The 27,917-nt window shown below is 36.9% G+C and overlaps 1 protein-coding gene across 4 annotated transcripts in view; it reads right to left on the bottom strand.

Moving 5' to 3' along the window:
- LRRK2 (leucine rich repeat kinase 2) overlaps positions 1–27,917 on the bottom strand; it is a 133,051-nt gene that overhangs the window by 92,402 nt on the left and 12,732 nt on the right. For all 4 annotated transcript variants that reach the window (XM_046012973.1, XM_046012974.1, XM_046012975.1 and 1 more), the window contains 11 exons: positions 27,520–27,654; positions 23,742–23,873; positions 21,407–21,526; positions 20,810–20,949; positions 20,637–20,716; positions 19,002–19,108; positions 14,168–14,297; positions 11,855–11,979; positions 6,345–6,457; positions 1,713–1,857; positions 1,437–1,576 (listed from right to left, as the gene is read on the bottom strand). In XM_046012973.1, the coding sequence (XP_045868929.1) occupies positions 1,437–1,576; positions 1,713–1,857; positions 6,345–6,457; positions 11,855–11,979; positions 14,168–14,297; positions 19,002–19,108; positions 20,637–20,716; positions 20,810–20,949; positions 21,407–21,526; positions 23,742–23,873; positions 27,520–27,654 (1,367 nt within the window). The remainder of the gene's footprint in view (positions 1–1,436; positions 1,577–1,712; positions 1,858–6,344; positions 6,458–11,854; positions 11,980–14,167; positions 14,298–19,001; positions 19,109–20,636; positions 20,717–20,809; positions 20,950–21,406; positions 21,527–23,741; positions 23,874–27,519; positions 27,655–27,917) is intronic.

The raw sequence follows: 27,917 nt of genomic DNA, 5'->3' as shown, positions 1-27,917 counted from the left end.
AGAAGATGCTCAACATCACTCAGCAAACAGGTAAAAGGCAAATCAAAACCACAAAAACCACCTCATGCATGTCAGACTGGCTATTATAAAAAAGACAAAAAATAAGAAGTGTTGTCAGGACGTGGAGAAAAGGGACTCCTCGTACACTGTTGATGGAGATGGAAATTAGAGCAGCCACTTTGGAAAACAGTATGGAGGTTCCTCAAAAAAATTAAAGATACAATACCATATGATCCAGCAATTCCACTTCAAAGTATTTACCCAAAGAAAATGAAAACACCAATTCAAAGAGATATATGCACCTGTATGTTCCCTGCTGCATTATTTTTAATAGCCAAGATATGGAAACCACATAAGTGTCCACTGATAGATGAATGGATAAAGAAGATGTGATACACACACACACACACACACACACACACACACACACCTGGATATTACTTAATCATTAAAAAGGAAAGAAATCTTGCCATTTTCAACAACATAGATTGACCTAGAGGATATTATGCTAACCGGAACAAGTGTCACAGGAAAAGAAAAATACCATATAATATCACTTATATTTAGTACCTAAAAAACAAAACAAATGAACAAAAAAATGCAAAATAGAAACAGAGGCAAAGATACAAGGAACAAACTGTTGGTTAGCAGAGTGGGGAGGGGTTGAGGAGCAGGCAAAATAGTGAAGGTACAAACTTCCAGGTATAAAATAAATAAGTCATGGGGATATTATGTAGAGCATAGGGAATATAGTCCATAATTTTGTAATAACTTTGTATGATAACAAATGGTAACTATATTTAATATGGAGATCATTTTGTAATATATAAAAATACTGAATCACTATGATGTATGCCTGAAATTAATGGCATTTTATGTTAATATACTTCTATAAAAATAAATACATGATAGAAAAAAAAGATCTGAGCCAATTTATTTCTTAATCTCCTCTAGCCCAGTATCTTTCATTCCTTATAAGGAACAGTTATTATACATTACATGTGAAATTATGCTTGATGAAAAATGTTTAAAACATTTCACTGCAAGAAAGAAAATCAAGGAGAAAAATTATTAGAAATAAGTAGCCCACAACAAAACACTGAGAATGACAAACTTTGGAACAATTATAACTTCTGTTATCTAAAATCTAAGCAAATAAAGCTCAGCTGGCTGGAATTTCTTTAGGACATTCTCTGCCCTTTCATGAAAAAGACAAATGGCAAATAAACATACTGATTTTAGAGATTTAATAATGAAACAAGATTTTTAGTGTCAATCCAATTCTCTTCACCTTCTATAATTAAAATACTACACAATGATAAATGGTTTTCAATTAACTAGAATATCTCCATTAATGCAAAATAGGAATTGTACCAAATGCTCTGAAAGAGAAATCTTCATAAAATCCCAAACTCCCTTCAAGACAATGCACATACTTTAATCTGTACTTCGGTCATATCCTTAAATCGTTGTAAACTGGAAACCAGAATTTTTGCCAGCAGATGCCCAGTTCCTATGCATAAATTCTTCTTTGTAATCAAGCATCCTATAAGACTTAAACCCAGACATTGAATCTCTAAAAAATAAATAAATAAAGGAAAAAAATTAATTGTCTTAAATCTCAAAACTGAAGAAAAAAATTAAAGACATCCAACCAACAGCCAAAGGCCTATAAAAATCTGTCCTAAATCCTGAGTTCAAATTTTACCGACCTTGGTCATCAGGATACATCTGCAGCGTGTGAAGCACGGAATCAATAGCCCCTTCCAAGGATAATACTTCTAGCGCATCAGGAGAATGTGCTATAGAAGAAATCACTTTCAACCCACATTTCTGAATCCCAGGATTTCCAATGAACTAAAACAAAAGGACAATTAATATTTGCTATTTAAAATAAGTTCTTAAGGGGCGCCTCCATGGCTCAGTCGTTAAGCTTCTGCCTTCGGCTCAGGTCTTGATCCCAGGGTCCTGGGATCGAGTCTCACATCTGGCTCCCCTGCTCAGTGGGAGCCTGCTTCTCCCTCAGCCTGCCCACTATCCCACTTGTGTGTGTGCGCTCTCTCTCTCTCTCTTTGTCAAATAAATAAATAAATAAAATCTTTAATAAAATAAAATAAGTTATAAATACTTACCTTAGTAAAAGCCAGCTACAGGCTGATAAAATATAAACTAGGTAATCTACATAAAGACTATTTCCCTTGATTTTTGCCTTGTATTACTAACTACTTTTTAGTTACTATTAAGGATAAGAGCTACCATTTTAATGCTTACTGAGTATCTGTTCTGTACTAGGTATTTTACGTGCATTTTCTTTTCACAAGAATCTTAAATCCATACCGGTATCATTCCCATTATAAACTGAGTTTACTGAAGGCTAAAGGGCTTGAGTATTCCTAAAGTTACACAGATTGTACATGGCCGAGATGAGACCAAATTAGGAATGTTCAATCCCACCGCCTACATACTTAACCAGCAAAATACAATGCTGACTTTCACCAAAGAAAATAGTAATTGAGAATTTGCTCTTTAGGTGTTTTATGTGCCAAATCTCATTTACTCCCCCTCAGTAGCCTATGTAATAGGTTCACCAAATTTTAAAGATGCAGGAACAAGAAGAACTCAAGTCACATAGCTAACATGTATGAGGTCTAGGACATGAATATAAATGTCTCCTCTTAAAAGCTCAGGAGTCAAAAAAAAGCGGGGTCCAAGAGGTTCATTTCTACCTCTTACGCTTCTTAAAATCAACTCCTCTGGATGATTTGACATTATTTACAGGTATTCTAATAGAGGACACTTCCTTTTTATTTTTTTTTCCCCAGACTATCCTACTCATTGACTGGGGAGAAACAGTCAATACACCTTCCAACAATGGACAACCATAATCACACCTTCCTTCTTTCGCTCTTTCGCCGTCTGTGACATGTAGCTAACTCTTACATGGGACGGGTCAGCTCTGCTTTTCCACAGTGCTTTGCAAATTTTTGCCATGCTGTGAATGCCCAGCTTTCCGTTCAAGAATTGCAACGTTATCCTTCACAGGACTTCTGCTTTCACAGACACTAGTTCCACAGCAGCTCTACTCCAAATCTCTGACTGACACCACCATGGGGACACCACAGAGTTAAGAGCTTCAAGTCAACCTCAAGTTCTGTTGTAGCTTCTTCAACTAAAACCAACCACCCTCCAATCTTTCTTGTTTCCAGGTCAATGAACAGACTTTCATTCTTTTCCAATCTTATCCTCCAGTGCCTCTCAACCGTCCTCATTCAGCATTTTTTTTTTTTTTAATATGGTGTGGGAGGTTTTTTTTTGTATAGGGTTCTCATTCTGTGCCTTTCTCCTCCACCCCCTAATTGCTCAGCTTGGACATTCTATCAACAACACACTCCTATCCTCGCCTCCCTTTGCACTTTTTCCTGTCATTATTGTCATCTTACCAACTCCCTGGGTAGTAATTTGGAGCAAGTTAAATTTAGGTTTAAATTTTGCCTCTTTGTTCCACTTTAAAAAACTAATAGTTCCATTTTAGTTCCACTGAAAATGAATGAAATAACATTTACTCAGAAGTGGCATTTACTCAGAAGGTATTATTCAAGAAATACAAAGAAATTCAAAGTGTTTCAAAGTGAAACTGGAGGGATGGCTCATGTCTGTCTCAACTCCTCACCTCCCACCGATCCTAATAAAGCAGGGTTGTTATGGGGATGAAATGAGAAGACTCACTATCCTTGCAATAAACCCCAAGTGATGGCCACGGTTCACGCCTTGGGCTAAACACCCTCCTCAGAGATGAAAAATTCCTAACTGGGAGAGAGAGTGTCCCTTAATTGGCTTTACCTTCCATCAAGCTACCACTTCTCCTCTATTTCTAAACTTATTAATAGAAACATCTATACCCACTACCTCTATATTCTCATCACCCCTTAATTTCATATAATCAGACTTCTGTCTTAACCACTCAAAGAAAAAAGTCCTTTAACAATTGAATTGCTGTTTTTTCCTCCTTTGATTTCCACGAAATGGCATGTCCCTAATTATTCTCGAACTTTAAAACCATTCATTGGACCATCTTCTTTACAATATCTTCTTTCAACATCAAACTTTGTCCAAAGTTCTTTTTTTTTTAAAGATTTTATTAATTTATTTGACAGAGATCACAAGTAGGCAGAGAGGCAGGCAGAGAGAGAGGAGGAAGCAGGCTCCCTGCTGAGCAGAGAGCCGGATGCGGGGCTAGATCCCAGGACCCTGGGATCATGACCTGAGCTGAAGGCAGAGGCTTTAACCCACTGACCCACCCAGGTGCCCCCAAAGTTCTTTTTTTAAATACCTTCTATCAATGGTTGGGACTTTATACACAAACGCATTTCATGTCACCGTAACAATAATAATGCCATAAAAATAATGCCAAAATCCATGTAGCACTTGCTATGTGCCAGACATTCTTTTAAGCCTTTTATATATATTAACTCATTTAATCCTCCCAATGCTATAATGTAGAAACACTATTAGCCCTATGTTATTGATGAAAAAAATCGAGACACAGAAACCCATAAGCAGATAACTCAAAATCCAATTTTAAACTCTCTTAAGCTCTAGCTAAGCCCACATTACTCTTTGCTTGACACCAGTCATCTTAAACTCAGATGTTCAAAGTTAAAAGTTTATTATTGGGATGGCTCAGTCGGTTAAGCATCTGCCTTCAGCTCCAGTCATGATCCCAGAATCCTGGGATCATTGGAGACCCGCATCAGGTTCCCTGCTCAGTGGGGAGTCCGTTTCTCCCACTACTTATGTGCTCTCTCTTTCTTTCAGAAAGATAAAAAAGGAATAGAAGGAAGGAAGAAAGGAAGGAAGGAAGGGAGGGAGAGAAAGGAAGGAAGGAAGGACAAATGAAATTCACTGTTTAGTGAGATGCTGTGTCATTATTCAGTTATTGTAATGAGAGGGGTGGGAAAAGGGAGGAGGCAGCAGATTTCTCAACAACTTCTGGGACTAATTAGCAAAAAGAAAGTAAGACCTGAGAGCTGAGTGAGTTCTCATCATTACGGTATTTACAGGTAGAGCTGGGTCTCTTGACTCCTGACTCCTTCCACCCTATTACACTCCTATTCAATAACTTCGGAAAAGATGGGCTATGCAGAATCGCAGTTATCTATGAGGCTGTTCTGGGACCTCTTACTTCTCACCAACACATACCATGAATAAAATTAACTGCTCCCTCCTCTACATTCCTAGAATACTGTCCATAAAGCTAATATAGCTCATGAGTCCCAAGGCAGAATAAGTGGTTTATGCATAGCCATTTTCCCATGCCCTGAATGAGAGCGCAGATAGAAAGATACAAAACATGTTCGTTTTTGTCTTCCAAATACCCAACACAGTTCCTTTCACCTACTGATTTTCATCAAATATTTCTGGAATTGAATTCAACTCATTATATTGCTATATTCAAAAATCGTATTAAGATTTCAGTACAAATGACTAAAATATGTCACAATCACATTATAAAATTCAGCTTAAATTGAATTTTTAAAGGAGATCTCTCTGCAGGCTATTCTAACTAATTTATGACATTTTTCAAAGTACAATGAATCATAAGAAATCATTTCCATTAACTACTTTGACTGCTCTCTTCCTTCCATGAAAACATTAACTCTACTCATTCTTTACATCTTTACTCTTACATCTTTCATAAAGACCAATTCATCTCACAATAAACTTCTAAACCACCTTAATTCCATCAATACCTATTGCATTCCACAATATAAATTTAATTCCCCTCTTTTTTCACACTTAGCATGAATGTTGATTATAGTCATTTTAGTATTGCAAATGTTTAGATATGTAAATAACTAAAAATGGGAAGAAACCATGCATGCTGAACCATTCAGAGGTTATCTCTGAAGACAGTAATGAAAGTAAGCCCATGTAAGCAAAGACGACTTCAACATTGTGCCATGTGTGTCTTTGGACTGAACCTTCTAGGCCTGAAAAGATAAGCAGCCAAAAGAAAGAAAATAGCAGCCATAGTTCCTATCAGTCTTAGCTGAACATCTAGATCTTTTAGTTCTTTTTCTGACTTAGTAGACTGGAATGCATTTATGTTACTAGCCATCTAAAGAACCTGTCCAAGTCTGTAGTCAAGAGTACACTTCCCTTAATGGAGTGAAATGTCTCTTCACCCCCTATATCCCTACTGGCATCTTATGCCTCCACCCATATAACTTCCTCCTATCATAGTAAACAGAAGGCGGAAAAGTTAAGTGAAGACAGCCCTTCAGTATCCCATATTTCATATTCTAATTAATGGTACAAAGGCAGAAAATCCACATTGAACATACCTTGTTCAAAGCTGCTAGGACTAGTTTATGAATATCATTCTTGAAACACTGTTTTTTAGCCATATTTAGCTTATGTTGATATTCAGTATCTTCTCTGGATTCTTCTGGCATCCCTAAATAAATAAATGAATTAATTAATTAATAAGTAAATAAATAAATTCTCATAAAGATTAAAGCTGAGCAGATTGTCACTTCGTAGAAATGATCATAATTAACCTAACAATACATACCCATGTTGTACTTCTTTTTTTTTTTTTCATTTTATTTATTTTTTCAGTGTAACAGTATTCATTCTTTTTGCACAACACCCAGTGCTCCATGCAAAACGTGCCCTCCCCATTACCCACCACCTGTTCCCCCAACCTCCCACCCCTGACCCTTCAAAACCCTCAGGTTGCCCCAACCTCCCACCCCTGACCCTTCAAAACCCTCAGGTTGTTTTTCAGAGTCCATAGTCTCTTATGGTTCGCCTCCCCTCCCCAATGTCCATAGCCCGCTCCCCCTCTCCCAATCCCACCTCCCCCCAGCAACAATGCATTGTTCCTTATCAAAGAAACAACCCTTATCTTTAAGAAATTTATAAAAACAACTTATCATTGAATATAAAATAAATACAGTGTGCGTGGATGTTTACTGAATTTCGGGATAATTGGGTGATGGGCATTAAGGAGGGTACTTGATGTAATGAGCACTATTACTGGAAACTGATGAATCACTAAATGTTACCTTTGAAACCAATAAAAAATCTTTTTTATTAAATAAAAAAGAAAATTAAGCAAATAAATAAGTAGCAAGAAGTTACTATGTGGAGAAATTTTTCAACTTCTTTTCTGCAAACAGTATCTTTTTTGTATGAAGAAGCTGTACTCATACAAACGTTGAAAGATTTTTATGCAACAATGGGCCACTTGAGAGAAGCTCAGTTATTTGGACTGCAACAGAAAAAGGTCAGATGTGAAATGCAGACATAAAAGAACAGCTGGAACAACAGCAAAAAGAAAAAAGATTTTGGTTTCAGCATTATGATGGTAAGGAGGTAGTTTTGTTAAAAGTACTCTAAGGCTATATAGTAGTATTAAGTTACTTAAAGGAAACATATTCCTTATTAAGCTACATGGTAACAAAACTACCCTAAAACTTGAAAAGACAGGAAGTCAAAAAATATTGGTTATATAATAGAGTATATAATACAATTATTATGAATGAATGATGTCTCCAAAACCTGACTATAGAAATAGTGATTAATAAACAATTCTTATAATCTTTCATTTTAATAATTTGTACAAACACGAACTAGAAACTGGCTCCATATATAGGTTTCCATTTACCTAACAACAACAAAAAAAAAAACTTGAAGACTACCTATGTGCTGGAGGTGTTGCTACACGTTGGGAATTCCACAATGAATTACAAAGGCTGGATGGATCTCCACCCTCCTGGAGCTTTCAGTCCTCATTTTATAATGTATTCAAACAGGCTCAGACATTCACTACAGCTTGTATGACCTTGGGCAAATCCCTTAAACTCTCTGTACCTCATTTTCAGTAACTGAGCCCATGTTAATTTCTGAAACTGCCCATTACATCTCCCAAGCAGACGTAACCACTAAGAGCAGGCGTGCTGAGTAGTTAAGTAAAAACTTCATCACATGGAATGAGTCTCAATAAACATCCTTCTCACATTAAGACCAAATGAACATTACCATAAATTTCATCTCTGGTCTTTGCTATAGCACTTGAGTTTCTAATGTCCATAGCAGATACCATTTCCTTTCCACGTGATAGTCCTTTAAACTGTATGTACTGCAAACTTTTTGAGGGCACAATCCAGAGCCTAATCGTCTCCAGATCAACAAGAGTTTCAAGCATAGTGCTTTAGATGTAACAGTTGTTCAATATATGCTTGTTGCACAAACGTATATTTAAAAGTGCCTACTCTGGAGTCGGGCTGCATAGGTTGAATCTGGCTCTGTTATATGAGTTGTGACCTTAAAATCTCTCCATCTCAATGCTTCAGTTTCATCATCTGTAAAATGGTACCCAAACACAAAGCAGTATCTGCCTTATGGGTTGCTGTGAGAATTTTAAAAGTTTATATACATAAAGCACTTTGAATAATGACTGACACATTTTAATTCCTCCAAGTTGTTAAATTTTATTATTATTAACTACAAATGAATGGGCTATTTATAATTTTCATATCATCCTAAATCATCTCCAGATTAAACAAATTCAGTTTCTCTAATTGTTCTCCTTGATGTGGTTTTACACTCACAGTTACCTTCCTCTATACACTTCCCAATTCGTACAAGTTCATTCTTAAATAATTTTACATTGTGTGTGCTATGGTGAGTGCTGTGAAGTGTGTAAGCCTGACAATTCACAGACCTGTACCCTTGGGGCTAATAATACATTATATGTTAATAAAAAATATTAAAAAACAATTTTACATTATTTCCTCTAGAACTAATAAAAGTCAAGAAAAAAACAGTGAAATCATACTTTATTAAAATAACGGTACATTTATTGTTATTTTACTAAAGCCACAGAGTCTATTACTCCAGTAACTTAGTTATAAAAAAAAGAAGTTGAAAAGTACTAGATTGAAAGAAACTTAAGAGACATAACACCATATGCCATATGTGAACCTAAACTGGATACTAAATTATATAACTTTGCTATAATATATACCTTTGTTACAATTAAGAATATCTGAATATGATCTAGTTAATAAATGAATTTCGATATTATAAGCACCTACCTCACCCTACCATGTTCAAACCAGAATCATAATCAACCTCAAAACTACTGGGGTACTGATACTATAATTACTCACTGATATACAGAACGGTAAGATTTAGTATGGTACAGTATAAGATAGCATGGTGTGGTATGGTAATATAGTATGGTAGCATAGAATAAAGTAGATGATTAATAATAAATATATTTATATACTGATATGTTTCTAAATGAATCAATTGATATATATTTCCATTCAAGAAATATAACCCTAAAGTTATAAAATTGTTTTCAAGGGTACTTGTTTAATACATCTAAGCATTATTATGAAAAACATCATTTATCATTTAAATACATCATTTCAAATATCTAAAGATTACTGACTATCAGTATTACTTCAGGGTCAATCTAAGAACAATAGAAGAAAAGAAATATTATATTCAAAATTTGCTTTTGAACTGAGAGAGTATTATTTTATTAACAGATTTGGTTCTGAATGTCTTATGCCCATTTTAAGAACTCGAATCCACCCTCAGAAGATTAAGGCTGACACCTTTAAGGATAATAAAAATGGTTCCACTTTGTTTTGTTTTTTAGAATCTACAAAGCTCAAAAAAAAACTTGTAGTATTATTTTCAAGCAAAATTATGTCTGTTAAATTATACCTTAAAAGTTACCAGACAACTATGAATAGCACATCATGATTCAACTCAAAATATATTAATCAAATAGCTATTTTAGTTCAACATACCAGGGGATTTAAAAAAACAAAAAGATGACTAAAGAAAGCCCTCTCCTTGAAAAAAATGTATATTCTTGTACCGAGTCTTAAAAACATAAAATTCCAGTATGATTAGAGAGTGGTAGATTTAGGAATATTTCACCTAAAAAGGAGACAGACACACACACACACACACACACACACACACACACAGAAATTGGGGTTTTTTTTTTGTTTTTGGTTTTGTTTTTTTTTTTAAAGATTTTATTTATTTATTTGACAGACAGAGATCACAAGTAGGCAGAGAGGCAGGCGGAGAGAGAGAGGAGGAAGCAGGCTCCCTGCCGAGCAGAGAGCCTGATGCGGGGCTTGATTCCGGGACCCTGGGATCATGACCTGAGCGGAAGGCAGAGGCTTTAACCCATTGAGCCACCCAGGCACCCCACAAATTGGGTTTTAAAAGAATTAGGAATTTTACCCAACAACAAGAAATCCCCTCCTTGATTCTCAGTAGGCAGAAAGTCCTATAAATCTGTCTCCTCCCAATCTCTCAGATCCACCCTTCCCTCTGTTTCCATTGCTGGGCCCCCACCATGTCTCATCTGACTATTATGGCCTCCAACAAGCTCTCTCTGGAGGAAGCTTCTGCCCTGACAGTTGTCCTCCTCAGCACAGTGTTATTGTCATAAATTGCAGATTTGCCCATAACACTACAGTTTTTATAAATACCTTTAATAAAATTGAATTGAGGGGCGCCTGGGTGGCTCAGTGGATTAAGCCTCTGCCTTTGGCTCAGGTCATGATCTCAGGGTCCTGGGATGGAGCCCCCCATCGGGCTCTCTGCTCAGCAGGAAGCCCGCTTCCCCCTCTCTCTGCCTGCCTCTCTGCCTACTTGTGATCGCTCTCTCTATATATATATCTGTCAAATTAATTTTTAAAATCTTAAAAAAAAAAAGAATCACTGTTAAGAATCACATGTGGTACTGGTCATTAAATAAATAAATAAATAAATAAATAAATAAAGTTGAATTGACTTCTGTTAAAAAAGCACACACTGCTCAGTGTTGTGCTCAAGCCCTTGACTTCACGCCTCTGTCAGTCATTCCACATTCATTCTCTGACACCAATCTCGCCATACACCACGCTTCACTCACCCCAGACCACGTGCACGCTCTCCTTCTGCCTGTAATATCCTGCCCAGCCTTTCCACCAGGCCAGTTTCATACACCCTTCAACTTCAAATATCTCAATCCTGACTTCCTGCTTTGAATAAATTACTTGGGCCTCCACCACTATTCTCAGAGCCTTTTATGTAAACCTATGGCTGTAACAGCTCCACTCATACTGTCTAGACATTATGCATTTGCATATCTGTCTGCCTTGAAGCTCCTTTAATAGTACAGTATGCCTTTTTCATCATTGTCATAACTGTGCAGCCATCACAATGTTTAGAACATAAGAGGTACTTAATAAATTTATGTTGAATGAATGGGGGAGCGGGTGTTTCAAACGGGATTTGGAGGACAAACAAGGTCACAGGAGAGGTAAGTAGGATGTAAACAGGAGAGGATAGAAGCTGCTGAGGTTAATGAGTAAAAGCCACGTGGTGCTATTTGAGAAAGCTTAATTCAACTATAGAGTAAAGGAGGACTGAAAAGAGCAAAAGAGAAAGTGTGAATATTAGTTAGCTATTTTTATAATTCAGACAAGAAAAAAACAACTTGGATGGCAGCAGAAATAGAAAAGTATTATCAGAATGGACTCTCTTCTTAGAGGTAACAACCCATGATTTATTTTGTAATGATTTCTTGCGTAAATAAGTTACCGAATTTTCTTGTAAGTTAATCTGACTCTTCCACACATCTTTTTCCTCTCTATTTAATTTTGGATTTAGTGGGAAGATTTGCAGTTGATTGGGAGAAACTGGTCCTTTAATTTTTGCATAGAAAGTAGGTAAGTCATTAATTTAAAAAAAAAAAAGTAGATAAGTCATAAAAAGTCAGAAAATCCATTAAAATTGCCATCTCTTTCCTATCTATTATGTAACTTACCTGGAACTATAAAATGTAAAACAGCTCTGAGTGCCTCCAGCTGCACTGATAAGGATGCCTCATGACTTTTCATAACTGTTATTATTTTGGGGGCCACAGCTGCCATTGTATCCAGGGTCGTGTTGCTGGAGATAGAACACTGAAGTGTTATTAGAAGTACAACCTGATTCCATTGTACAAACACCAAGTTGAGACAAGCACAGGAAAACAGAACCATTCTATTTTATCAGAAAAAAGGCTGTATGAAAATGCATTTGAATTCAGTAACATGAGCATAGATATTTTAATTATTATTTAATTAAACTCTGGCCTCAAGAAGTGGAATTCATAGCAACGTGGGAATTCTTTTATTTAGTTTCACGGAACACAACTTCCTCCCGAGCTACACACAGGTCACTGGCAACACCCCAGAAAAGTAGGTGTTGTCATCTGAAAAGTAGGCAATTTACATGAAGAGTTTAGGTTGACAGAGGTTACATTATCAAGGTCCTATCACTAGAAGGTCAGAGCCAGGGCTGGAACACCAACTTGACTGAGCCCCAAGGTGGGGGCGCTTTACCGCATACCAACCTTCCTCTCCCAAATTACCACCGCCCGGGCTTCCTATTCGGTATTTTTAATTAGTTTTATTTGCATTCAAGTCAGTCTCTCTAAGTTGTTAAAGCTATTCTTTCTTCGCCATATGGAGAAATGCCACTTGACTAGGCTTCAATGGGTACTACGAACTTTAAAAGAGGTAGACCTTGCTTTACACAGCGCCCCATTGACTGAAACCCGTGCCTATCAGAACCTTGCCCTCCCGTCACGTGGTTCTGTGGTCCCTGTAATACAGTCCTCCCGTTCACAAGTAAACCCAAGCCCCAGTTTAAACACGTGCCCTCCTTATGGCTTCTCTTGTTAGGTCACTCCAACCCAATCCCCCCCGCACCCCGCCAATCCCTACGCCCCTCACACATCCCCCCTGTGGCCTCTCACACAGCATTGTAACTATCTGCTTACATGTTGGTCTCTCCCACTAGATGTTGAGTTCTTTAGTCACAGGCAAGTGGTCCTAGTTAACTTGGAATCCCTAGGACTAAAACTTCACCGATTTTACCCAGGAGGAAAAAGCCGGGAGCACGGATTGCCCACAGTCTACAGGATCTTAAACTGTTGAATATTCCACTTTGTTTTGGTCTCAGTCATAAAGGTTCACACACTCCCAGGACCATGAAAATCACCACTGGAGATAAAATTTTGTACTCATATATTCAAGGACAACATTTAAATAAAACAAATATGACTCAAAGATATGATATATATTAACATAAATAGGTTAGCCAGACTGAAGTTAAAAATATAACCCTATTCCTTTAAAAGCCTATAAATGCGCTATAGTTGACCTTGTATATGCATTTCATTTATTCATACTTAATAACAGTAATAATGATAATAGCTATGATTTGCTGAGTGCTTAAAATGTACAGGCATTATCCTAACTTTGTAAAAATTAACTGATTTAATACTTACATTTTAAATTTATAATTTGAGGTTATTATTATCATCTCTCTTTACCAATGAGTAACCTGATGTTTACAGATCAAGTAGTTAGCTAAAATTAGTGGGAAAGCGGGGACACAAAATAAGTTTTTGCTGTAACATCTGTGCCATTTATTTTTTCTTTTGAAAATTCTGAATTTACTCAGACTACACCAAAGTTACTTCACCTTCTTGGGCCTAATAAAATGCAGAAAGGCCCCGAGCATTCCTTCAGCAAGCACCTTCTGTACGTAATTCAGTTTTCATCTTTTTAAATGGGTTTTGGGGTTTGTTTGTTTTTTTTTAAGCCAGTAGTTCTGTCCTCCCCTCCCCTCCCCCCTCCACTCCACTCCCCACCCCACCCTGTCATCCACCCCCAGAGTAGGAAGAGAAGACAAAGCTAATGCAAATGAAAGAATAATAATAAACATTAGCTGTGAAAAAAGCAACAATTAGAAGCCACATTCTGATTTTATCTCATATACCTTTCATATATAATAATTTGAAAAACTTTTTAAGGTCACATGCTGTATAACTGCCATTTTTTGAAACGTTGTCAACACCAAGCAGAGTACAAAAGCCGACCTTCAACATGTTTCTACCACCTCTATCATCCCTTTCCACAGTCAGATAAACTAACTCTGTAGTATCAGTGAGATGAGATTATGTTCCACAATGTTTCAATCTGCAGCTGTCTTTTCTTTTTCTTCTAATTCTTAGAAATATGCTTGAAATATTGATATTCTACCTGGTCCCAGAGTATCTATTTGGCGTAAGTGCATGAATCTATATTACCTTCCTTCAAAGAGATGATTTAGCATTTTACAGCCACTTTCAGCAACTTCTGGAGAATGTATATGCCTCTGCATTAACTCCAGTACATTGAGGTATATTCCTTTGGACAACAGGATCTTTCTGAAATTAACTATAAAATTTTTTAATGTTACTTATAGAAATGAAAGCACATTTTCATAATTTCGCAGTAAGACACAGAATGTTAAGATATGCATAGAAAAGCATATACAAGTACACATGGAATTTATATTTCACTGTAACTTAAAGATCATTAATGTTTCTCTCTCTAAAATATACACCATGTCAATTCTTTCACATTTCTTAACCATTTAGGTTGAGGTTTTAATTTTACAGCTTTATCCATATAGAATGAACAGACTGGTACTAATATAATCCCATCCATGTGAAAGAAGTGTTTCTGCAGAAAAAAATGTTTTAAAAAATGCTCTCCAAAATAAGAATGAAAGTTAAAATTGATTCTAATATTTATAACAGCTTCACAGAATAAGTGCACTTACATAGAGCTAAAATTTGCTAGGTATCCTAGACACTAGTGAGCTGGGAATCAGTTACAGGTGCAAGTAGATACCGACCATCTCTCAGCTCCCGGGGGACAGGGGGAGTGGAGCGGGACAAGGGCTGGGACCATGCTGGGCTGCCTTCAGCCTTGAGCTACCTTCTCCATTTATCTCAGTGGACTGTACAAACATTATTCTTTCTGTGTATGCCATCATGTGCAAAGGGATGGAAAGCACTTATAGAGAGAATAATTACATAATTTCACAAAGAAATGCCAAAGATTAAGAAATATAGATTTGGGAGTGCTTGAGATCTGCCTTTGGCTCAGGTCATGATCCTGGGGTCCTGGGATGGAACCCTGAATTGGACTCCCTGCTCAAGCAGACTCAGGAGTCTGCTTCTCCCTCTCCTTCTCCTTCTGCCCCTCCCCCTGCTCATGGTCTCTCTCCCTCTCTCCCTCTCAAATAAATAAAATCTTTAAAAAAAAGAAATATAGATATGCTTTACAACTAACTTACACTATATGTGGGAAAATAACTACATCCCAACAATGATTACAGAATATTTTTTTCTTTGTAATAGACTTCTTTCACTAAATGCAAATTCATTATCTTGAAGTTTCCATATAAATATCAGTTGTCTTGAAGACTCTATATAAATGCCAATTCCAACATTACACACTGTCATTTAATACTCTGAAAGTGGCAGGAAATGAAACTTACAGAGGGTTAACTTAAGTACCACAGAGGGTCCCAACTTCAGGTGGGCCAACTTATGATTTTTCAGCCTTGTGAGGGTGTGAAAATGATACACAAACAGTAGAAACCATACTTCAAATTTTGAATTTTGATCTTTGCCTGGACTAACAATGTGTAGTATGATACTCTTTCTCGATGTTGTGCGGTGACAGCGAGTCACAAAATTACGAGCGAATAAACAATACACTTAACAAACACTCTCTACCTCTCATTCTGTTTTCACCTTCACTACAGTATTCGAAAAATCAGATGAGATAGTCAACACCTTACTATAAAATAGGCTTTGTGTTAAATGATTTTGCCCAACTCTAGGTTAATGTAAGTCTTCTGAGCACATTTCAATTCAGGTATGATAAATTGTGATATTCAGTAGTTTAGGTGTATTAAATGCATTTTCAACTGCCAATATTTTCAATCTACAAACGAGTTTATCAGCCATAACCCCATTCTAAGTTAAGAAAGAGCTGTATTTTGTGGGGGGTTTTAAAGATTATTTATTTATTTGGGAGACAGAATGAGAGAGAGAGAGGAGGGTCAGAGGGAGAAGCAGACTCCCTGCTGAGCAGGGAGACCAATCCAGGACTCCATCCCAGGACTCCAAGATCGTGACCTGAGCCGAAGGCTGTCACTTAACCAACTGAGCCACCCAGGCATCCCCAAAAGAGTTGCATTTTGAGAATGGGTTACCAACCTCAAATTGGGAAAGGAAGAAATGATAGAAAGTAGGGAAAACTCAGGAATAAGTGGAATTGATGTACACATTCTAAAATACTGCCCAAATTTGAGAAACTCATACCTTTTAAAAACACCCAGAATATCACACATTAAAATATGATTAAGTTGGTTATTTTGCTTGGTCATGTCGGAAGTTTTAACAGCCCCTGCTAAAGTGGCTAAATTCTAACCAAGGGAATCCTTTAAAAGATGGAGGTCCCTCTAGACTAGCAGTTCTCAAACTGCTGAAAGCATCAGTGCCCCCCGGACAGCCTGTTGAAAAACAGAATGCTGGGTCCCAAACCCAGAGTTTGTGGTTCAGCAGGTCTGAATGGGTCCTAGAATTTCTTTTTTTAACAAGCTCCCTGGAGATGTTAATGTTCCAGGGACCACACATTAAGAACCACTGTCCTGGACATTAACCTAACTTTTGGCTTAAAAATTGAACTTAAAAACTGAGAATAGAAATTTCATCAAACACTGGACCTGGAAGAAATTACATCATGGAGTCACTTCACGTTTTACAGAACACTTTAGACATCTTATCTCATTTACCGTATATCTACACAATACTCCTGACCTCTCCCACTCCATTTTAGCATCAGTTACCTGCCTTAAGGAGCCAATAATAACATGCGAATTCCTCTGGCTATTTGGTTAATATTCACCTTCTTTCCTGGTTGCCTTGTCACCATTTTATCTCCTCTGACCCTTAACACATATCCTCCTCCTTTGCTTCATTTTTCTTCATATGGACCTCGCATATCATATATTTTATTTAGCCTTATTATCCGTCTTTCCCACTAGAGTTTAAGCTCCCTGAACCTGGGAGTATTGTATTTAACTGATATATCCCAAAGGCCTAGATCATTGTCTGGTGCAGCTCAGTAAACATTAACTGCATTAATTAATTGATTAAATGAGGAAATCGTCACACAAGATGTTCAAGCTTTGGCTTGGGTAACACCATGGCAGAAACCAGTTCTTCTGCCTGCCAGTCCAGTCATTTTTCTAGAAAACCACAGCCAGCCCTGCATATCCCATGTTCCCAAGCGTCTTGCAATGAGAAGTTGCCTACAGAGGGTGGTGACAGAGCTGCTCAGTCTTAATATCCTCCTAAGGCAGAACTCCAAGAACAATACAAGGGACCTGAGTACAGTTTAGCCAGCAAGTGGCCAAGACCAAAGAGGTAAGGAACCAGGAAGAGCAGGGCACTGATTCTGAACAAAGAGTCAACATGGTTGACCCCAAAAGTAACTAATCCTCAGGTACTAGTTATTTTGTTGGCATGTCAAAGATTTCCTCGGGGTGAAAAACTGCAGCACCAACACAATATATGTACATGGTCAAGGTTACTCTCCTCTCCTAGATGTGCCCTACACGGGGAATACATCTCATCAGGAATGAGATCCTATTCAGGCCTCTGCACAGTAGATGGGAGATTGAAGGACAGCAATTCCCTTTTCTACCCCTCCTACTCTGACTCACCATCCCAGAGGGCAACCCCTGTCTGTCTGTAAGGGCTCTTACCTGCTCAAGTTTTTTATTTAAGTGCCATCTGAGAGGTGGAGTGAGAAAGGAGGAAGAGGAAGAAGAAATTATTTTCCTCTTGATTTGACTTAAATAACAGCAGAAGCATGCATGGAGTGGTTTCTGGATTCCTTTCGCTCTATGCAGGTTCTCTACTAACAGGTGGTGTTAGCATCGGTCTCTGTTTCCAGCTTTGCATGTTTTTCTCTATTTTGCTCGCTCCAAAAATATCCTGCAAGAGCTGCCAAGTCCCAATGCCTTTCTGATGAGTTTTCTCCCAGGATTTTCTGGCAGTATTTCCTTTTCATGGGGGCCTGGAATCTCAACAGCCAGAGCCTCAATTTTAAAACTCAGAGTCTTTCCAAAGGTATAATAGCCATTTTTGTCTCCTTAACAATGGAAAACTTACATATAAAGGACAATTTTGCTAGATTTTAAAAATGGTGAAAATCTCTCCACCCATTGCATTATCTAGAAAGTGTTCCTTAAAAAAATAACAGATGGGCGCCTGGGTGGCTCAGTGGGTTAAAGCCTCTGCCTTCGGCTCAGGTCATGATCCCAGGGTCCTGGGATCGAGTCCTGCATCCGGCTCTCTGCTCAGCAGGGAGCCTGCTTCTCCGTCTCTCTTTGCCTGCCTCTCTGCCTACTTGTGATCTCTGTCTGTCAAATAAATAAATAAAATATTAAAAAAAAAAAAACAGGGGCGCCTGGGTGGCTCAGTGGATTAAGCCGCTGCCTTCGGCTCCGTGGGGAGCCTGCTTCCTCCTCTCTCTCTGCCTGCCTCTCTGCCTACTTGTGATCTCTGTCTGTCAAATAAATAAATAAAATCTTTAAAAAAAAAAAAAAACAAAAACCAGAAACAGTATATTTAAGAAAATGGAAAAAAGTGGCCATTTGGTACCAAATTTTTTTTTTTAATCCCATTCAACACAAGGTGAAAGTCCATCAATGAGAAACTGGTTCATGAAATAGGAGCTAGGTGCACACTGGGAAATTACAGTCATTAAAAATGGTATGAATTTTACATTTGTCAGCACAAAAAAGAAAACATAAAATCTGCTTATAAAATTATTAGTATTATCCCATTTCTGCAAAAAATAGAAAATATATAGTATGTGCCACAGGTAAGTACACACATAGAAATTCAGGAAAAAGACAAAATGTTTATTTCTTTATCATTTTACCTATATATAAATAGCTCCATATATCAGATACATATATCTACATATTTGAATTTTTATATCGTACTGCCTTTGTAATTTAAAAAAATACAAAATGTGTTTCCTCATATTAAAAAATGGTGCATCCCTTACCGTTTTGTTCTAACAGAGTCGACAATGCATTTGCAGATGCCTGGAAGACTTCTTTTGATGAAGAGTGCATCAGCATGGAAAGCATCACTTCCCTATGAGCTGGGAACCTTTCACAAATTCAATCACAATATTAATGGTAATCTTTTTAATAATTAGTTCAAAATTCATGTATTGTTGTCTAATCTAACAACAAAGGCATATAAACAACATTTGAATCTACCTCCACTTATAAGAGTGAATTATAATTAAACAGTTTTATATTTAAAAGATAGTTCAAGGGGCACCTGAGTGGCTCAGTGGGTTAAGCCTCTGCCTTCAGCTCAGGTCATGATCTCAGGGTCTTGGGATCGAGCCCCACATGAGGCTCTCTGCTCAGCAGGAAGCCTGCTTCTCCCTCTCTCTCTGCCTGCTGCTTTGCCTACTTGTGATCTCTCACTTTCTGTCAAATACATAAATAAAATCTTTAAAAAAAAAAGTTCAAATCCACTAAATACTAATAAATCAGCATTTCTCTCTCTCTTCAAAACTGATAAGCAGTTAGGGGGGAAGGCTCAGCCAGTATATAAGGAGGTATTAAGAGTGAAAAAAAATAAAGTGAGAAAAAGAAGATAATAGAAATAAGAAAAGGAAAATCATAAAGAAGCATCAGGAGTTTTAAAAGTGCAGAGCATAATATATTTTCTTTTAATAAGGTATTTGTTTTAAAGTACTCCTATGGATATTGAGGAATCAGTGTACTGTGAGCTGAAATTTATAAACTGCACCATGAACCTAATCTCCTAAAAAGATTGCTCAAAGTGGATTAGGATGCTGGTTTAACATACAGATTTCAAAAGAATTACTGTTTCCTTCCAAAATGGAGATATATAATTACATAGCATCTGTGTTATTAATTCTCTCCAGGTTGGCAATGGGTTATGATACAAACAGATTTTCAGGATTTGAGATGTAGTCTATTACTATTTAAGTTTCCAAGATAAGTCAGTCAAAAGTCATTAAAAGCAAGAGCATACCCAGGGCAAACATAAGCATTTCCATAAAGCAGAAAGGTTCACGGCCATAAAATAACCCTGATATACACAAAACTCCTGTGTACAGTTGGTATCTTTGAGAAAGAGGGCTGGTCTTCTGAGGCTTGAATTACACTCCTTTAGAAAGCCTCCTTGAGAGCTGACACTTCAAACATCCCTCTCAAGAGAAGACAGGTCAAGGTCAACAGTGCAACATCAAGTGAGGAATCACTAAGGCGGCCTCTGACCACATTTCATTCCCGATATTGACAACCTGCTAGCTAGTCACTGCAACAGAAAAGGTCACAGATGGCTCTGTCGTCTCTATCACCTGACGTTAATTAACATAGCATTTTTAAATGATCAGCTAGAAAACTGATAGAGTCTTTTCTCAGCGATTGCTAACTTCCGAATGACTCTTGATTCCAAATCATTAGATAGTAACTCTCCAACTCATCAGGGATCAAAATATTGTATATACGCTACTATTTTGTGTCAGCACTTGAAACACATAGGCCTATATAAAAAATATTTCTAACAATAAAAGTGGCAGTTACAGTATTTTATATGGATCAATTAAAAATATAACTAAAATTTTCTATCATATAAAATCAAAACTACTGACTGGCCATCTTCATCTCCAATCTTCTCATGTAAACTGCTTTGGTACATAAGGAGATTGTTAAGGGCCCAGCATGCAGCCTCCTGGATCAGGGAAGAAAAAAGAAACCTGTCAAAACATATATGATTGCACAAGCATAATTTTGAATAACTGTAATATTTATGAAGGAGTCCAACCTGCACATGCTTGTTCTTTCTATGCCATGTCAATGCTTTGTAACAGGCTTCCAACCAGAACAATTTATCCTCTTCCTCATCATCATTCTCCTGATTCTCATTCTTTTCCTCTAAGTCTTGATTTAAGAAAATGGTCTCAGCTTGAAAAAAATATCAGTATATGACTTACTTACAGTTTGAATGACCAATGTGAAGTCTGTATTCTGAAACATTATGACCAAAGTGAGGTATTCCTTAGTTGTGGCCTTAGTACATTATAAAGACTTTTTAAATATATTACACACCTCAGAATACTGTTATTCCATCAAATGAGGAAGAAGTACCAAACAATTCTAATAGACTAAAGGAAGATTAATTGGGATTAGCTGCCCAATAACAAAGCATTTATTCATCTACAAAGTGGTAAGGGTATACTTATCACAACCGTTAGTTCCCTTGAAAGTATCTTCTATTAGAAAATGAATTACATTAGGACAGAAAAGCCATTTAACGATTCCTTCTCCAAATATGATTTTGTTATAATGATGCCTTGTTATAATGTTCACAGTCAAGATCAAATGCAGCTGTAAGAATTTCCTTTTGAGTATAGTTACTTACTGAGGAGCGCTAAACAGCTGAGTGCTGCAATCTGTAACGTGGCATTCTCTGAATATCGCCGCACAGCTTTCACCACAAACTCATGTACCTCGTTTAATACCAGAATATTAAAAAAATTACCTAAAAGGTAAGTGAGAGATTAGCTGAATTCTCACCCGTGGAACTTAAATTACCTTAAATTATACAACAGCACTTAGATCAATAAATATGAAGTGTGAATATTTTCAATAACATTAGATATATATTAATTTAATTAATATAGCTTAATATGATTGCATAAAGGTTTGAAAATTTCTTTCACGAAGTCATTTAATTATCTTAGACAATGGAACTGACAGCAAAAATAGTGATATGTTTGGATTACATTAACTTTGTGTTCTTTCACTTCTTCTCATGTCATTATCATATAAAACAATGAGGTATCTGTTATGCATGGTACTACAGTATTCGTTGTACAAAATAGATTGATTTTCTAAAGATGAGGAAGGAAACCTCCCTTGTGACTAAACACTTTTGCTGAACCCTTCTTTCACTTAAAGGAATGCTGTTCAGAAAATTCATTGGCACACATCAATACTTGATCTTATCTCTGATGATCTGAGGGAAAAAAAATAATAAGAGAATATTTTACCCCTTCCAACCCAAACCAGGAAGAAGTTCACCCCTTTCTACATTCTCTTTTCTGAGAATCAATACATCACCTAAAAATCTAAATCCTTATGAGAAAAGAATTTGTAAATGTTATTCCACATATACATGCCTCCTTCCATTTAAGCTTATTTTAACTCGCTAGCAGTCAACAGTTTCCTTCTAGAAGTAAAAAGGAGGGGCGCCAGGGTGGCTCAGTCATGATCAGGTCATGATCCAGGGACATGATATCAGAGTCGTGGGATCAAGACCCTTGTTGGGCTCCCTGTTCAGTGGACAGTCTGCTTCTCCCTCTCCCTGTGCATCCCCTCCCCCAGCTTTGTGCACATGATATACTCCTATTTAGCTCTAAGTGTACTTAAATGTAATGTAATGCAATGTAATGTAAATAAATTAAGTGTAAGTGTAATTAAATGATCCTTGAGACACAAAGCCAGGATTGGAAAAGATCCTGTATTATGAAAAGCCTAAAGCCCACACTAAATAGTAATCAATGGCTTCAAAATCAAAAGGCAGTTTAATTAGGTATAGCTCTTCTTTATCAACACCTTTGTATGTTCTTGCCTCTCTCACACCCACCAACTAAACCGACATACTCCCCGCCCCTAATGATCTCTAGTCTTGGAAAGTCATTACAAAAGATTCCCTTCAACTTTTCCCAATTTATCTAAACTTGGGTTCTCCCTTCACCTTCTTTTTCCCTACCATGCCACTGCCAACAACTGCTCTACTGTTGACCAACTGTATGATTCTGGGCAAATACCAGTGATACTGACCTTCTCTTACTTTCAGACAATTTATATGAAATTTCACAGCAAATGGGGCACCTGGGTGGCTCAGCTGTTAAGTGTCTGCCTTGGGTTCAGGTCATGATCCCAGGGTCCTGGGATCAAGTCTCGTATTGGGCTCCCTGCTCTGCGGGAAGCCTGCTTCTCCCTCTCCCACTCCCCCTGCTTGTGTTCCCTCTCTCACTGTGTTTCTCTCTATCAAGTAAATAAATAAAGTCTTTAAAAATATATTTAAAAAAAAGAAAATATACAGCAAATTATATAAGGTCTTTAAACGCATTAAACCCATAATTAGGTTACATAATTTGACAAAATGCTAAATACTTATTCATTGACTTGGGGTTTTTATTTTAATTAGGAAGAGAAAATTAAGCTTCTTCTGAAACAGTAAAAAGGCAATAAATTCTCTAGTCACTACATAGGACATATAATAATGTATTAAGAGATAAATGAGGAAAAAAAGAAAAGCACCCTTATCTGAAGATCAAGTTAATGAATTTTTAATACTGGATCACATTAACTCTATAGAGAAAGCAGGGAAAAGATGTAGCCCAGAGTAGCTTTACCAGCAACAGCAATGACTTATTGGTTGGGGTAGTCTTCTGCTTTGTGCTACATTTTTTGTACATGCCAGGCTTATTCTTTTGTATATATCAACTATTGATACAGTTATACTTTAAATATACCACTAACAATAAGATAAGACTTCTCTTACATTACACACATCAATTTTTGCCACTGCTTTTAAAATTCTAAGCATGGCAGAACAGTTTGCTATTTTACAATATTTCCATCCAGTGTATGTCAATATGCTACTTACCAACATACAACATACATACGCTATGTATACTTAAATCATATGGACCATGATAATAAGTTAACCAAGAATTATAACTCACCTAATGTAAGCCTATGGAGCAAGCAACAACTCACTTCTTGAATCTTTTCATTGACAGGGAATGTTTTCATGGCTTCCACCACAATATTATAACACCTGATGTTGCCACTCATGAGGACTTCGACATTATTGCCTAAATTTAAAGAAATAATAATTATCCAAAGGTAATAATTTCCCATCTGAAAGAGACACACAAAAACCTCTTGTACATTTTGTAAATAAATGTCAGCATAAAGGCTGTACTTACAAATTTAAGTATCATGTTCTGTCAAATAGCTGTAAAAACCACTATGCTCATTCTCATATAATAGGATTTAGGACTCTTCTCTAGCATTAAGGGAAAATTGCTTTATTTCCGTTGCTCGATTTAAAAACAAACAAAGGGATAACTGAGAGTGCTTTTATGTAAGTCTAAAAAGGTAATGTCTTGGCCGTAAGTTTTCAAATAAATGAATTTGGAGCCTATTCCTTAATAGGGCACTACTCCATTGGATAATGCATTGCTCCTTTTTCTGACCCAACAGAAAGAAAATCAAAATCATGTCACATAACAGAACAGCTGAAATCAACTATGACTTATTTCCTGCCCTTTCCAAAAGCACAGCAGAAGAGCAGTCAGTTCCTGGGCTGCAAACCCAAGCTTCCTGAAGACTGAGATAGATGGGGAGAAGCATGGCGGGAGCTGGGGACATAGGACTAAGGTGGTTGGTCAACAGGAAGACTGAGTGTATGGACCCACATGGAAGAACTAATCTACATTACTAAATGAAATGTTGATTATTAAAACAAACAAAAGAAAGTGTTTACAAAACATTTTTCTACCTTTTTTGGCAAAACCAAACTAACTAGCAGTCTTTCCAAAAATGTATTTTTAATGTTTAAGTTGTATTTTAAAGAGCACTGAATATAGGAAAATGTGTTAAAATGAAAGGAAACCGCCTCTGAAAATAATTGTCTGCTTTCACTCAGAATAGCAGACACGAGTTGCCCTAAGACTCAAAAGCCAAAATCTTTCAATTAGACTCAGTGTTTTAAAACATTTCATTTTTCTTATTGTTCAGTTGCTACTTTCTTTGACCTTTGCATTCTGAATCAACACATTTTTCACTGCAGTTATGTCAGATGTGGGTGGAAAACAGTGAATTTCAAAGCAGCCAGCCCAAAACAAATAAATAAATGTATAAATATAGCTGAGGAAAAGTAAAATGAAAAATATATTCAGTTTGTTGACAGTGGCTGACTCGGAAATTTTAAAGTATGTCCATTCTCTGTAACAGTGCAGCCCCATCTGCTTTCAAATGTTCAATTTCCCATGGATAAGAAAATGATGGATCTTGTAACAATCACGAAGAAAGAGCATCCTTTCACAAAAGGATTGGGTTTTTACTGAAGACTCACATCAGACTTCCATGTCTGAAACCATGTTGCATATTATACATACTACCCTATAGTACACAGGTAGGAAGTACAAGTTACATAACACAGTTGATATCTTTACACTTACTACATACTAGGTACTATTCTGTATTTTTCAAATTATTTAACCATTTAATCCTCACAACTTAACGTGTGTGAAGACGAAAACATCATGAAATAAATGCGTGTGTATATCCTGTACGAACTCACATAGGTAATCCATGAAATGCGAAACGCTCATGTGCACTTATAAATATATAAATAAATAAAGTAAATTTGGAATGATTTTGCCACTGGTAATATACACAGCAAATTAATTCCTTCTTATCTGTACTTTTTTGTGTGATAAAAGTGCCTAGATTTCAAGCATCAAGAAAATGCTAAACAAGAATCATTATAAAGTTCAAACTTCATCCTGTGGTTTTTTCAAGCCCTTCAAGATTTGCTTGTTTCCAGTCTCATCCACTGACTCTCATCAAGCCCTGGCCCCCACCTCCCCTAAATAACACACAAGCAGACACTCGGGGCTGGACATATGCACATGTACACACATGCGCACACAAACACACTCTTATTTATTGAACTACTTTTATCTTCTTTTTTCATTATTATTTCTTTTAATTTAAATTCAATTAATTAACTTGTAAGTGTAATATTAGTTTCTGAGGTAGAGTTCAGTGATTCATCAGTTGTATGTAACACCCAGTGTTCATTACATCATGGGCATTCCTTAATATCCATCACCCAGTTACCCCATCCCCTCACCCCCTTCCCCTCCAGCAACTGTCAGTTTGTTTCCACAATTAAGAGTCTCTTATGATTTGTCTCCCTCTCAGATTTTGTCTTGTTTTATTTTTCCCTCCCTTCCCCTATGTTCCTCTCTTTTGTTTCTTAAATTCCACCTATGAGTGAGATCATAATGATTATCTTTCTCTAATTGTCTTATTTCCCTTAGTGTGATTCCCTCTAGTTCCCTCCATGTTATTGCAAATGGCAAGATTTCTTTTTGTGTGTGGGTAACTAGTATTCCATTGTATGTATGTATGTATGTATGTATGTATGTATGTATGTATATATATATATATACCACATCTTTTTTTTTTTAAAGATTTTTTTCATTCATCTGACACAGAAAGAGAGAGAGATAGTGAGAGAGGGAATATAAGCAGGGGGTGTGAGAGAGGGAGAAGCAGGCTCCCCGTCGAGCAGGGAACCCCATGTGGGACTCAATCCCAGGACCCCAGGACCATGACCCGAGCCGAAGGCAGATGCTCAACCACTGACCCACCCAGGCACCCAATATACCACATCTTTATCCATTCATCTGTCAATGGATATCTTTGTCCATTGTTGGGCTATTGCGGACATTGCTGCTATAAACATTGGGGTGCACGTGCTCCTTCAGACCATAGTTCAGCTATTATGGACACTGCTGTTATAAACATTGAGGTGCATATGCCCCTTCAGACCACCACATTTTTATCTTTGGGGTAAATACCCAGTAGTGCAATTACTGGCATGTAGGGTAGCTCTATTTCCAACTTTTTGAGGAACCTCCATACTATCTTCCAGAATGGCTGCACCAGTTTGCATTCCCACTAACAGTATAAGAGGGTTCCCATTTCTCTGCATCCTTGCCAACATCCACTGTTCCCTGTCTTGTTAATTTTAGCTACCTGACAAGGGTAAGGTGGTATCTCATTGTGGTTTTTATATGAATGTCCCTGATGCCAAGGAATGTGGAACATTTTTTTCATTGGCCATTTGTAGGTCTTCTTTGGAGAAACGTCTGTTCGTGACTTCTGCTCATTTCTTGACTGGATTATTCTTTGGGTATTGAGTTTGATAAATTCTTTATAGATTTCAGATACTAGCTATTTTTATCTTCTTGAAGGCACTATACTCTCTTGCTCCAGGATCTTGACACATAACAATGCTCAGTGCCTGGGACATTCTGCAAGCACTTCACCCCAGACATCCCTACACATGAAGGTCTCATCACTGAAGTCTCCTCTAAGAGACATTGCCTCCCTTCTTGTTTTTCTCATAACCCCAGGTACTTCCGCCAATACTTGCCTTATAATACATTGTAGTCACCCATATTGTCTATATCTGGTATAGTACCATGGGCTCTGAGAAGGCAAGAAACATGTCTATATTTTCTGCTACTGTTTCCCAGCACCAAGTCCTGAGCCAGCTGTAGTATAGTATAAATACAAAATAAATAAATAAATAAATAAATAAATGGGATTCCCATCTGCAAGTTTCTACATAATAAAAAATATTTTTAAAATGTACTCAGAAAGGAGATATATTGTAATTTTTCACATACAAAAAAGAAATCATGCACACAGGGTACTTACAAGGAATTGCTAGGGAATGTAAACAGTGCAGGACGTGAAGCACAATTTCCTCTTCATCTTTAAAATTTTTTAATACGTTGAGCAAGATCATATAATCTTTATTCTCAACAAATTCGGTCAGCTGCTCCTCTGAAACTAGAAGGATGAAAGACAAAATACTGAAAAAGCTTAAAGATGACATAAAAATTTAATTACTTTAAAATATAATATTCATGTTAATTGTATGAGACACAGTAAATACAACAGACAGAGTTAAAGATGCGTATTTCTGCAAAACTCTTCCTAAGGATTTTATAATGGGGGAGAAAAGCTACTGAGATTAAAAGAATTTCTTTTTAATCTATATTAGTTTAGAGTTTTAAAAAATGTAAAAGTGTTAGTGACCAAACAATTCTCAG

The sequence above is a fragment of the Meles meles genome, chromosome 7, assembly GCF_922984935.1.
Source record: "Meles meles chromosome 7, mMelMel3.1 paternal haplotype, whole genome shotgun sequence".
Lineage (NCBI taxonomy): Eukaryota > Metazoa > Chordata > Mammalia > Carnivora > Mustelidae > Meles > Meles meles.
The sequence above is the reverse complement of the archived record's forward strand: the minus strand, read 5'-3'. Positions and strand labels throughout refer to the sequence as shown.